This window comes from Pyxicephalus adspersus, chromosome 3, assembly GCF_032062135.1.
Source record: "Pyxicephalus adspersus chromosome 3, UCB_Pads_2.0, whole genome shotgun sequence".
In the NCBI taxonomy this organism is placed as follows: domain Eukaryota; kingdom Metazoa; phylum Chordata; class Amphibia; order Anura; family Pyxicephalidae; genus Pyxicephalus; species Pyxicephalus adspersus.
This window is the reverse complement of record NC_092860.1, coordinates 101,835,518-101,849,739: the sequence shown is the minus strand read 5'-3', so window position 1 is coordinate 101,849,739 and position 14,222 is coordinate 101,835,518. Positions and strand designations below refer to the sequence as shown.

The following is a 14,222-nucleotide window of genomic DNA, read 5'->3' as shown; positions in this document are numbered from 1 at the left end:
GATAGGCAAGAGTGAAGGAGTTAATTCATCCCGGGCACATGCAAGGGAAACTGGGATTGCTGGGTTTTCCTGGCAACCAAAGACAGAATATTGCAGAAGGGATATGTCTGTCCCTTTATGCAATAACCACCTGCCTGGTTCTTTAGTTTTGTAAAGCGGGACTTTAGTTTCACTTTAACAAGCAGTAAAAGAGCTGAGACAAGTGCTGACTAAAAGTTTAGGATGAATTGCTCCTCAGTGCCTTCAGCTTCAGAGGTCAGTAAGGGTAAGTCTATTTACTACATGTTAAGAATATTTGTAATAATTGAATGTTTCTAGTCTGGCCATGGGTCTGCCTAAATCTTTATCTTTAAAGTATATCCATACCCATAAGCCAAAAAGTGGCTGTATTTGTTTCCTTTTTCAGGCTTCTTGTGCTATGTTTTTATCCAATAATTCTGGAAATAAACTTCCTGTCCATGTGTATCTATACTCGCTTCTCCTCTGTATCTATGGAAAAAACATGGTTGTCACACAGCCTGGATATCAATCCTAGCTGCCTGTTCATTTCCAATACATGGTAGATCGATAGGACTAGTTGTTTATAAAAGTGAGAGAATATGATTTTTACTGTCTTTTCATATCACAAGAAATCAACAGGTATTTTTTTAAATGTTTTTAATATATATATATATATATATATATTTTTTACAAAATATATAGTTAGGTCTTTAAATATTTGGACAGAGGCAACTTTTTTCTAATTTTGGTTCTGTACATTACCACAATTAATTTTAGATGAAACAACTCAGTCGCAGTTGAACTGCAGACTTTCAGGAAGATAGGCTTGCTAGTGCATAGAAGAAGTTGTCCTTTTAAATGAGCTGGCATGTAGTAAATGGTATTTGATTTTTTTTTTGTGTGTGTGTGTTCTGTATTTAAACTAGCCTCAATAAACTACCTCATGGCGTGCTCTGGACATACATACAACTCTGTTCATGAAACAATACTTTACAAGGCACAGGAACATGAATCTGAAATTCTTCTTGTGTATTTAAATGTTGGCATGATGCTGTAGAGAGGGTGATCATATACAAAGATTGTTGACATATGGTACAGGATGTTGTGTCAGCTGCCCTCCCTCTGTAAGGGTTTTAGGTAAAAGGAATTGAGCAGGCGTAATTAGTGCAGTTATTTGTGATAAGGTATTGTTAAAGTAAACCAATCATGATAGATATAACTCTGGGCTCTGTGCTGCGTAATATATAAAACATGGTAGTATGATATTATTATTAATAAACAGGATTTATATAGCGCAAAATATTATGCAGCGCTGTACTTTAAATAGGGGTTGCAAATGACGAATACGGACAGTGACACAGGAGGAGAGTACCCTGCCCCGAAGAGCTTACAATCTAGGAATAATTAAGAGCTCTGGCCTCCACCATCTGCACTTCACTGTAGGTTCCCACAATATGATGGAAGGTTGTATTAGTAATGAGGTGTCAGAGGTAGGGAGGGTTACCCAAACCTCACTTTCAGATAATTTACACCCCTTCAAGTGGATCTAAACCTAATATATTATTCAATGTTTTTGAGCATTGTCTTTAAGCTTTTAAAATCTTAAGTTTTCAAAAAAATGATTTCTGGTTTTCCTGTCATGAAGTAATGAATTGTACAGACATTTACAGGGGTATACATGGTTCACAGCATTTGCATTGTTACTATGCCACACATGCACCTGACAGAGACTGTTAGTATGGGAACACATTGTCCAGGCATGGCACCGTGTGTTACTTACTGTACTCTGCATTGCGCATTAGGCAGATAGAGTCCATAGACAAGGCAGGGCTGAGCAGGGGAATATGGGGCCATCTATACATCCCCATGTATTGCCAAGCAGCAGACAAGGGACACAAATTGACCATGGCTGCTTCTGTGCTTGGTGTGGTCAGAATGCTAAAAGGAACAGTGGGAACTGACAGGATCATTATTTTACAAGAAAATTAGAAAAATGGCTAAAAAAAATGAGTTACAAAAAACAGTAAAAATATACAAACACAAATATGCAAACCTAATATTTGGCTTTACATACACCTAACGTTGATAGGCATTGCCAATCTACAATACAATATTGTGCATTATAAGGCGATAGGGAGGTGAAATTTGTGCGGCTGCACAAGGGACCCCGGACCCTCCTTAGTCACAAATCATTTGGGTGGCCTCAGGTTCATTCTGCACAGGGGCCACTATTTTCTGCTACTAGACCAAAACTATTGTACTTAGAACTGAGTTTAATTAAAATTGCTCTGTCAAAGTTGTTTTTTCTTCATATTTTGTCATATTGAACTTAAAACCATTTATGTCAGGATTGATATTCCATTTAGATGTCATTGTAAAAAAGGGTTGTAATACCTAGAATTGAACAAGCGGAGAGAATTATAAATACTTGAAGTTGATTGCAAGAATTTAAGTCATAATGATGGCTGTAATCTTGATTGAAAATGACACTTTGGGTTCCATTTATAAAAAAGTGAATCTGACATTCCATGGTAGGAATCAATTAGTGCCATTAAAACACATGGACCTGGAAGATTCCCACAGGGGAATGTCTGATTTCCTGTTTAGATTGTAAGCTCCTCTGACTCCTCTCCTCCTGTGTCACTGTCATTTATGACCCCTATAATGTACATCGCTGCGTAATATGTTGGCGCTATATAAATCCTGTCTATTAATAATAATAATAGAGCCCTGGGTGTATACAAACACTACAATCTGCTGAGATGTGATCCATGTGTTGCATGCAGCTATTGTGAGCTCTGGATGCTCCTCATCCTGCACAATGATACAGATTGTTATGAAGGTGACACCGAATGATTTTCCTGTAGCATGGCGGTAAAATGTCACCTTCCAGTAAAATGTGTAAACCTGTATGATCCCGCGTCGAGCAGTGTGTGATTAGTAGTGTGTGCCATTGGTCGCTGTGTGTATGAGTGCACGGGGCACTTCCTGTGCAGGGCAGTGCGGAAGGATCGTGCAGCGCACACACGGCGATGTAGTCCCCGGAGCTCCGTGCTTCCTGTAGGCGGCGGAAGGATCTGTGTGTTCTCCTCCCCTCGCACACTGTATCCCCGCTTCCTCCTCTACACTGCTGTGACTCAATGTGAAGCTCAAGCTGCGGGATAAACATGGCGACGTCGCTACATGAGGGATCTACCAATCAGCTCGATCTGCTCATCCGAGCCGGTGAGGCGAGCCCGGGCCATGCATGCCATGGAGGGATGGAGGGAGGGGGCGCAGATTGCACCGCCAGCCCCGGCCCTGTGTGCAGGGCATTGGCTGGGATGGAGGGCTGGAGCTGCGCACGTTTTGCTTGCAGGCAGTGATGGAGGGGAGATCGGGAAGTGATCGCCTTGTCTGGGCTCTCGGTATGGGAGGGCGGCCGACATGTGTGCTGGCGGTGCGGGGAACCAGGAAGTGTCTGAGCGCTGCCACGCTGTCTGCTGCCCGCCGAGCTCTGCCTTCTCCCGGCTGCCCTGGCTGAGCACAGAGGGCAGAACGATCCACACCTCCTGCACAGCCGATCGGTGACTATTCTGCCCTCAGGTCTGCCACACATCGCTCGGATCACACATCGCAATGGCTTTATGTGTAAACCATCCGTGACGTGCGGCGAGTGTTATTGTCAATGCATGGCTCCCTATCAGCTCATGCTTATATATCCGGCCTGTACCCGCTGATTGGTGTATTTAGGTGCAGGTATTGTTTGAGATGCCCGGGCTGTCATGGTGATCGGTGAATCGCTCGGATCTCTTTATGTAACCAATCATACTGAATAATAAAAAAAGGCTTCGATAGCGGAAGCGTAGAGATCAAACGGGCTTGAGGGCTCTCATGATGGGCAGCTGCTGTCAACCAATCCACTCCCGGGGATGGTTCGAAATCCTAGAATCGGCCTATGAACGTTGAGCGAAGAGGCTGGGCTACGGGCCAATGAGCGCTCTGGGCGGCATTGATTGGCAGCGGAATGTGAGCTCACAATGCGGATGGAATTGGAGGGAAGAGGAGAGATGTAAACACGGAAGTGAGGGGCGGGGCCTTATCACCTGGGACACTGCAGCTACTGGCAGACACGTGAAGGTGCTGTGTGGTGATTGTGTGATATGATGGAGCTTGGTGTATGCTTAGGGCTGTGTATCCCTGAACACCGTGCTCCTCCGCTTACTGCTGCTATGTGTGAGGGTGTAGAGGTTTATCCATGTACAATCTAATGTTAGGGGGCACAGTGCTGGGGTGTCTCTGACCTTTGTAGTCACTGACCCAGCACTTGTAAAGTCAGAACTCCTTATTATTATATTTTTATTATTTCATTTCAGTGACTTATTATTGGAGATGCATAGTAACCAGGCAACACATGAATACAAATACATCAATGCCAATGGTTACTTTCACCCTTTCCCAATATTTGTATAACATTCCACCAATAAGTGAGAACAATATTCTGCAAGTGTACATAATCTCTTCTTAGATATTTGCATGAGAGCCAAGTGTCCCAGATTTTTTTCTTTTCCCCTCACTGACGGTGGTGATAAGGACGATATGAGAATCTTTCTAGCAAAGACATAGCAATAAGAACCCTGCAATGTGTTTGATAGGAATCCTCTCCTTACAGCAAATAGGAGGGAGCTTAAAGTGATAACTATGGAGAGCACCTGATAGAACTCAAGAAAAAGTCGCCAGCGCTCCAAAATACGGGGTTCATGTTTTACTGGAAAAGCAGTCACAATATGTTAAAAGGCAATGTGTGGTGATCACACAGGGTCCCAACATAGTGATCAGCACGTTGGGGCAGGGCTATTAAAAAAGTACAAGAATCCTCTACTTTGGTTTGGTGACTTCATATGTAACTGGATTGATGTTCTAACCCTTCACTTTTATCCAAAACTTAAACAAGTTTGTTTTGTTAAATATACTTCAAATCCTGTACAGCTAACCATTGTTCAGAAGCTTGTTTATTGGAGCATTGCAGCTTTTATGGTATTTCCGACTCAAATTGTGGTCATTTAGTAAATCTGGTACATAATAGGAGTCATAACAGGTAGGGGGGTATTGGGGACTGTAGGTATTGGATTTTGCTTCTCTTGAGTGAATGGAACTAGTGATCAATCACAGCTCTGTCTCTTCCTAATTCCCACACATTCACATTGCTGGTAGCTGTCAGTCTATTACCCTGTTTGGTGATCAGCAGGGTGCCTGCTTCTGTTAGACTGAGGAAGAGAAGCTGAGACTATTGGGAGTGTTAATCTGTCAGTCACCTCTGTCTCTAGAAACAGTAACTTTTTGGACACTTGAAAAAAGTTCACAAAGTTAATTGGCATCTGTTGTACTGTATATTCATGGTGTTAGCCTGCATGGTATGACTTGGCTCTACATTCATTTTAAATCTTAGGTAGCTAAGCCTTCTGTTGATAAGAAGTACAAAATGAATAGCAAATACATTATTACTGATAAATAGTAAGACATCAAATACGAAATAACAGTGGCAACTCGGCAATACAAACTCCTGCATAGCAAGTTTTAGAAATGTACATTTCTATAACTGTGTTGTGTTAATGCAGTTTTGTGTTTGGCTCCCACAAAGTACCTAAAAGTACTTCTATAGTTCATGATACATTTAATTTTGCCACATGATTCTAGCTTGCATTGCAGACAATTCGGTTGCTTTTGGAAACACAGATCTTTCTGAAATATTCCTCCTTATCATTAATGGGAGGTAAGATTGTTGAGACAACGCAATTGGCTGCTGTATATGGGATTACCTGTTTATATATACAATTAACATATGCAGGAAAGTTATTATTTGTGATATATCCTAGGCAAGCTCCCAGAACTACTCCTCCCGGGAGATATTTCATACATACATGGAGTGGCCAGATGCCTAGACTTCAAGGCTGCAGCACTTGTTTTCTGGGAAAGAAATTGCATGTGAAAAAGGCCACAGAGATTTATGGAACTGGAGGAGTTGCTTGGCATTTGTCAGCAGATATTCTTCTGCCTAGCAGTTTACTTATATCACAATATGGCCTATTACACAGTTATTATATCAAGGATACCCTTTAAACTTTTTAGCCCTCTCCAATTTCTCCAAAAGGTCAATGAAACAGAGACAAAGCAGTAGGCTGCCTTTGTATATTGGCAGCTGATTTGGACATTAAGATAACAAAAAGGAAATTACAATTTGTGTTGTCTCTTGATTAGTAATTATTTCCTTCTCTTATCTCTGGCTACTATAGTTCACTTTTATCTCCTCAGGGAACAAATCCTGTCCTTAACCATTAAGTCAGTGCAAATATTTTGGTTTACCTCTGTACTGTGCAGTCACAGCTTTGTCTTGCTTTCTGCTCATTCCCTTTCTATTACAAATAGTCACCTGTCATGTTGGAGATTGTTATCAAACCTCAGATAAAGCCTCTATTTATCTCTGTGGCCTTAATTATCCATTTCTAATAGAGTGCTGCACATAGACAAGTTAGATAAAGTTTTGTTTTATTCTACTCACATCTAGACACCTATTAGTGTGAGACATGTTGGGCCCCTGTAGTCTCTATGTGCTTTTTGGAAAAATAAAGTCTGTGTTTTTTTTTTTTTTTTTTGGGGGGGGGGGGGGGGGGGGGGGGGAATTCTGTGATTTATAGTCATTAAATTTGCAGCTCACCAAAGTTAATTGTAAGGTATTGAGGGTTGCAGCAGCGGTTTGTGCTTGTTAGCTTAGCACAGGTAATGTTGTCTATACTCCCCAATCATGCCAAGCTGGTCTCCTTACCTCAATGTGCATCATTTGTTTTCATTGTCCTGTACCCAATACAGTAAATGTTCTCATTAACCTTTCTGATCACTCTGTACATGACTTGAAATGTTCCAATAATTACCATATCCAGATGTCATTATTTGCCTTTGGTAGTTGTCCAGTCAGAATAGTGATTTGTGCACTATACATGAATATTCAGTAATATTGGATGATAGGGAAAAAGTTTCCAACTTGTGAACCTTGTTTATTATATCTTCTTCTATAGTGTTTTTAGTCAGAAAACACAAATCTGCTGTTTTTACATGAATATTTTAAGACAAACGCTTTTTTGAATTGAAAACACTGATTTTTTCTTGAAGTCTCCTTTAATAGCACATTCATGACTGGTCCTGCTCTCCTCAGTATGTTTCTGGCATAGTGATATCCATAGAAACACCTACTAGTGACTGATTACTGAGAGCAGGCTTGCATATTCGTGGCAGTCTTCCAAATGTGGCTGCTCTTTGTAAAAGCCTTAACTGCTTATTGTCCTTTTGGAAGTGTGATATATTCAGTGCTCCAGATTCCCAGGGTTACCCATAGTCCTTAGGTGCCTCACAGTAACACTTTCATGGCTGGACCCAGCTGGCATAGTTTATTTCCCACAACCAGGTCTGGCATTTGTTTTCTGTGCCCTTGTTGTGTGTCTGGCATTAAAGTATTAAAGCAAGTGTCTGCATTAATGGTCACATACTTGTGCAGCTCAGAGCTTTGTGGTCCAGAACTTTAGGATACAGCTGGTCACATATTTACTAATGGGCTCCTCCCATGATGGTTGCCCCCTAATCAGCATTGAGGTATGAGAGGTTAGGCCCGACCTCTTGATCACAATATTATGGTATGCCTTGGGGTTTTATTCTGCCAAAGTGCTATTTTAACTTTACCATTTTTACAACTAACACAAGTTCATTTGGCTGGAGTTTGTTTTTTATGTCTCTGGCACGAGCCACAAAGTCTCCTTCTTAAGTGAGAAGTGATTGCAGCACCAAATATTGGTACAGCCCATATTGTCCTATCTAGGGGTCTAGAATGCAGAACAATCATCTTATGTCAGAAGGTAATTCAACAATTTACAAGACTCTTCTCTAGATTATACCCAAAAATAACATTTAACATTATAGGACAATAAATGTGATTCGTCTGGTATTGGTCAAATCAAGCAATGCCGGTTTTATAGTGCAGATTCCTATAATCTCTTATAGTCTCTGGGAGGATGGTCAGTGAAGATTGCCACGGTTCCCTTCTCCTGTGCAGAATGCAGAATAAAGGGTCACCTAAAGATAGGCTCTGGGACTGCTGGCTGCTGACTTGGAATGGGTCAGCTGTGAGCACATTTCCATAAATGGCTAGAGCAATTGGAGATGACACCTTGCTTGGTGAGGGGATGTGGAGCAGCAGGTGCTACTATGGCTCAGGGACACTAAAACACTTGGCAGAGTGTGTGTCAGTACACTGCATGTTCTTTCCAATTCTTTATGGGTTAATATAGTCTGTTTTCTTTTGTATGCTGCAATTCCTAATTTTTTTCATGTGTTAAGAGGAGATGTTTGATAGATGGCATTTATTTATCTTTGTCTAGAAGGAACTCTGCTAGACAGTATTCAATGTTAAATGGCAATTTTATTAGATAAATAAATGAAAATTACAAATCATTAAAAAATAAAGGCTTCTTCAAATGTTAGAGCTGAGCAGATGTTAAGAAAGAAAAATGCCAAACACCAATGGAAACAGTTACAACAATCTGTTTGATGTCTTGGTGACACCACTCCCAAAACCCTTATGTCACGCAGAATCCAGGTGCTCATTTGAAGGCTAAAGGATCTCCCCGTCCTATAGTAAGCAAATGCAGCCACTGCACCTGGCTTTGTAATCCTTTAATGAAATACATTTGGAAAAGATTCCCTGCCCATAGGATGATTTTCTAAAGAGGATTAGACTGTTCAATTTTTTCACTCTGCAAGGAGTAATTAATTTAGCTAGGTGAATGTGGTGCAAATTTTAAAAAAATTACCAGGCTTTTTTTATGTGGTGGAATGCCAACTTAGTAGACCTAATTGGCAAAACTACTTATTTTTGGTGTTGAAAAGCAGTGGCAACTTGGCCATAGGCAAGTATTCTTCAATCAGCCCTTTCAGTAAACTTGATAAAAGTAAAACAAAATGTGCATAGTGGGTAATAGATGGGTTTTAGTTGAAAGATCCTAGATTGATTTTATATAGCCCAATATATACTACAATTACACTTTATGTGCCTGTTTTTTCATACACGTCTCATCTTTTAACAGTTGAAGCATCTGTACACGGCAGCAATGTGCATTGCACGGACAAGACGATTGAGGCGGCAGAGGCCCTCCTACATATGGAGTCTCCCACTATTCTCCGGGACTCCAGAAGTCCAGGTATTGACCTGCACAGTTTATATTCTATTTTTTACTGTGTTAGGGAATGCATGCTTCCATTGTGTATATTTTTTCTTTTAAATATTATCCTATTGTCATATATATATATATATATATATATATATATATATATATAAATGTGCTCTATATTTGTACTTTCCAAAAGAAAAAAAACAAAAGCACCAAATGTGGCCAGCTCTCATGTACAAGTACTCCATCATCGCTTTGCAAGTAGGATTTAAAGAGAAATGAACCTTTATGTTTAGCATCCAACTACAAGCGGGTTCAAAAATCCCAATAAACCTGTTTTTCTGAACGAATTAAAAATGTGAGGTCCGTGTTCATTATGGTCAGATCTGAAGTTCCAATACATAAATTAAAATCAAGGGGTTTCATACAAAAGGATCCAGTAACCAATGTCCATGTTCTCCCCATCCCCTTTTAGCAGGATGCATCACCCGGCTGTTTTTCATTGGTCAGAGTAGGGGGGCACTGGACATTTGGGGGTTTAATGTATTGATGATGGCAAATGGGCATACTAAAAGATGGCATTAGAAGTGGAACGTATTGCAAGTATTATAATAATTATAGGGATTCCAGGATTTCTATGTAACTACAAGTGGCAACACTAAATTTGACATGTGTTGCTCCGCCTTGACCCCCACCTACAGCTTCTCCCCACCCAGCATGGAAAAAATTCCCAGCATGGAACGCTGAATGGCATTTTAGGTTTTCATGTTTTTAAGCAGTGTGACGGTCTGATAGTGGTGAAATCCAGGACTCCCATTACTGTCTTCCTATTTATTACAGTATTTAAAATCCTTATTAGCAATGGGGAAATTGTGTCCTAACCTTCCTAATAGCCTAAAATATGGACTCGCCAAAAAAACGGTGTGTATATATATATGTGTGTATATATGTGTGTGTGTGTGTGTGAAGTAATAAAAAGGAACTACACTTTTTGCCTAAAACAAAAAAAAATGCACTTGCTTTTAATCCTGCAGGGCAGTCCTATTTATCCGGAAGTCTCTTCCATCGGGTCCCCCGTCTTCCTGGCATCCGTCTCCAAACCGGCGCCATCTTTGCCTCTTCTTCCTACATCACCCAATGCAGGCGCGAGATTGGGTGATGAAGGTTTTAAAAAAAAACTTGCCGATCCCACTGCGCATGCGTGCGATTGGCAAATTTTTCTCTTCTCACGAAAAGGGTCCTTCTGCGCATGGCCAAGCATCTCGGGCATGCGCAGAAGGACCCTTTTCGTGAGCAGAGAAAAATTTGCCGATCACACGTATGCGCAGTGGGATCGGCAAAAGGAGCACCCAAGAGGCTTTGCGCTCCAATTCTTTCTCGATTGCCTAGGAGATTGAGAATTAGGGGGCGGTGCTGCATCCTTTTTTTTTTTTTTTTTTTTTTTTTATGGTGTTGCACTTAAAAAATAAATAAATAAATAGAATTTTTACCTTACATAAAAGGTTTGTCCACCCCTTTATGTAATATGAAATTTCTGAGTTTAGGTACGCTTTAAATGTGACTTTTACCAAACAGGTGAAAAATCATTCTATGTCATTTATAACTGTGAGATTCTTCTGGAGTGAATCTTTTGACTATCACATTCACTGTTTTAGTTCTTCTTTATAAATCTGCTGCACCACTTTCACATGTGTTTTTGTTTTGACCTTTAGCCAGCAAGTATCAGTACACAGAGTAGGACATAATGAGGGCACAGACACTTTTTATGGTCCAGTTTCTTTCGTCCCGTGACAACTACATGCATCGGCCTTGCTGTAGTATGACTGCCCTGCCAGTATGGTTTTATGCTGTAAGAGTGCGAGACGATCATTCAATGAGATGATCAAAACTTTTTCACCAATCAGAATTCAGGTTTGTTTTCTAGTGATTGTACCTGTAAGGTGAAATCTGTTGCCTTGATTTGGGTTTTTACATTTTGAAATTGTTCTGATTGGTCTGATTTGGCATTCCGGATTATGTTTTGAACATTTAAAAAATACAAAGAGATGAGATGTGCTTAAGTAATTTTTTCTTATATTAGATGATCAGGTTATGCTAAAACTAATATAATGAATTGCCTTTCCTCCAGGGACATGACTTCATTCTTTGTATCAATCAGTCCAGCACTTATTGTAGTCTGTATGCCTTTTATGTAATACTTGGCTTTGGTGCATGTTTTTGTTTTATTCAGACAAGATTAAACTTGTGTGCTTTTGTTTGTTTGGCACAGGTACATTTTATATGAATGTACCTTCTTGAGTAGGGGCATCATAATGCCAGGCTAGACCGTGTTGCTAGGAATGTTTGAAGGGCTGCTCCTCTCTGCTGCTTGGCAAATGATCCGGCATTTCAACGCACTGTTGATAGTCCATGGAACATTTCAAGGATCTGTAAGTGTGTAGAGCCAGCGGGTGGAGTTAATTGTGATTTATTAGGCTTGGTGTGTTGTGGTGCTCCATGTTAAGATGCCCCTGCAGCTTTTTTCCAGCCCTGTCATGCATTTGGTAGCCGATTTACATTATTGGGCAGCCTTACCACAATGCAAGGCAACCTGTGGCACAACACCCGGTAATGATCAGATGTTCTGAACAGATGTAAACCCAGCCCAAATGTAAATTATGCCATTGGTGTATTTTCTTTTAACAGTTTTTATCCATTGTGTCATCATTATTGAAGTTTACTAATAATTTAGGGGAGCTCTATAGTACCCATTCCCATGGTATGACGGTCACCCAGTCTGGCAGATCCCAGACAGCTTCTCGTTATGCTCAGACTAACTGAAATGGTGGTCTTTTATAAGTCCGGAGCATATACAGAATTACTGTCTTGTAAATACAGAACACTATACCAGTAGAATCTGGGAAAATTGCATAAATACTTTATAGAAATAAATAGTAAAATAATAACTTTAGAGAAAAAAAAAGTTTACACTGATAGTAACAAAAAAAAAACCCTTAACAATATTATTATTATTATTATTAAACAGGATTTATATAGCGCCAACATATTACGCAGCGCTGTACATTAAATGGGGATTGCAAATGACAGACTAATACAGACAGTGATACAGGAGGAGAGAACCCTGCCCCAAAGAGCTTACAATATGTTGGATCAGTACTTGACATGATGCTTCATAAATGAATGTGTTGGTAATATTTAGATTTCTTTTCTGCTGTTATCGTGCAGGTTAGTGAAAAATATGACTGTTGTGCACTACCTGGTTTATTTGTAAAATTTGGGAATGACTACACACATTCACACCCGTTGCCTTGTTACATTAGGAAGTGTAGCTCTGTGCAGTCTAAAACATTGGTTAGACTAGAACTAATATGAAAAACAAGAGTTGGGGAATAGCCGGTTCCATCAGTTCGTATTCACACCGGAATTCTCTATACCAACGGTCGCCAACCGGTGGTCCTCCAAAAAATTTTGGTGGTCCGCAGCTCTGGCCGGTGCACCCCAGAGTGGGGTCAGAAGCAGGACTTGGGGTCAGATCTGCGATGTGAAGTGGGCAGGGTTATGCCTATCATGTCGTCACTATTGGAGAGGTTTCTCCCCTTTGAGTGACACCTGGATCCCTGCGCATGCGCGGTCAGGAGCCGGTAATTTTTAGTGGTCCGCAGGGTCAAAAAGGTTGGCGACCACTGCTCTATACTAGGTAATCCTAAAGCATAATATGCGGTTGGACACATAGTAACATAAAAATAAAGGAAATGTTCACCCTTGCACAATGTAACTCCTTTTCCTTTTTTTATTTCCCTACAGTGGAAGTGTATGTCCCACCATGCGTATCCACCCCCGAATTCATCCATGCTGCCATGAGGCCGGATGTTATTACAGAAACTGTGGTGGAAGTGTCCACTGAAGACTCTGAGCCTATGGATGCCTCTCCTATTCCCATATCTCTGGAGCTTGGAGAGCCAATGAAAAAAAAGAAAGGTAGGAATACTATTTCTGTTTTGTCTATCACACTGCTATGTTTTTGTTGCTGTTCCAAAAGTATATATGCACTCTTTAAAGGAAAACTATATTGAGTGAGATACATGGGCTGGCATTGTTGTTGTATTTATGAAAATGCCGGTTTCTTGGCTTCATTACTGAAAGACCCTGGCGTGTAGTCAGAATCGGTATTAAACAAACTGTACCAAGTCAGAGATCAAAGCCATAGGATCAGCATGATAGAAGGGGAACTAGTATGGGGTCAGCAATTGCAACCCACTATACTTTCTAATGGCGTCCGTGAAGCAGTGATTTTACTTTGACAACAGATGCTATTGTGCTACCATGAATGAATTGAACCCTGAACATTTTTTTATTGGCCAATTTTTAGTAAAAAGGAAGACCTTTTTATTTCATTTCTAGCCCTGTTCTTTCTAGTTTTGGTTGGACATGCATATAATACATTGGTATTACGTAGTAATGAGTAACACGCCAATATAAAGTATGAGTGTGACTGTGAATCTGAAAAGTTTTATAAACTGCTGTATAAACAATTGTTTTTTATTTTTGCAGTTTGTTTAATTACATTTTTTTCTCACATTGTACAGCTGGTCGTAAACCAAAGGTTCAGCAACCCACTTTTGCCAATGGATCCCCAGATTTGGGTATAAAGAAAAAACCAAGAGAAGGCAAAGGTATAAATAATTTATTTCCATTATGTGAGACCAGGCAATAAATATTTCCTTAGCATGCAGACAGTTTAATATTTTAGTATACAGAAATCTGTCAATTGAAATATTCTGCCAGTGGATGGCACAGGCAAAACATATCACGCAAGAGGTGTACATATGTAGTTTAGTAAGGGTTGTGGTGCTTGGCTTAAAGACAAAAATGTGCTTGGCCAAATTATTAAAACTTGGCCAATATTGTATTGTTTCCCGTTATAAAAACACCTCTAACTAGTTAAGCCTTCAATTCTAGAAGACCTATGAAGGGGTCCTATCCTATAGCTTAGTGACCAGCATTACATTTGCCACCAGTTTGCACCAC

The 14,222-nt window shown here is 40.2% G+C and overlaps 1 protein-coding gene across 4 annotated transcripts in view; it reads left to right on the top strand.

The window, feature by feature from the left end:
- ELF2 (E74 like ETS transcription factor 2) overlaps window positions 1-14,222 on the top strand; it is a 51,976-nt gene that overhangs the window by 33,365 nt on the left and 4,389 nt on the right. For 2 of the 4 annotated variants that reach the window (XM_072405837.1, XM_072405833.1), the window contains 3 exons: window positions 9,111-9,224; window positions 12,999-13,172; window positions 13,781-13,867. In XM_072405837.1, coding sequence (XP_072261938.1) covers window positions 9,185-9,224; window positions 12,999-13,172; window positions 13,781-13,867 — 301 coding nt within the window. In that variant the 5' untranslated portion in view covers window positions 9,111-9,184. Of the gene's footprint in view, window positions 1-3,067; window positions 3,226-9,110; window positions 9,225-12,998; window positions 13,173-13,780; window positions 13,868-14,222 lie in introns of those variants that run through there. The other 2 variants (XM_072405836.1, XM_072405835.1) reach the window with 2 other exon arrangements.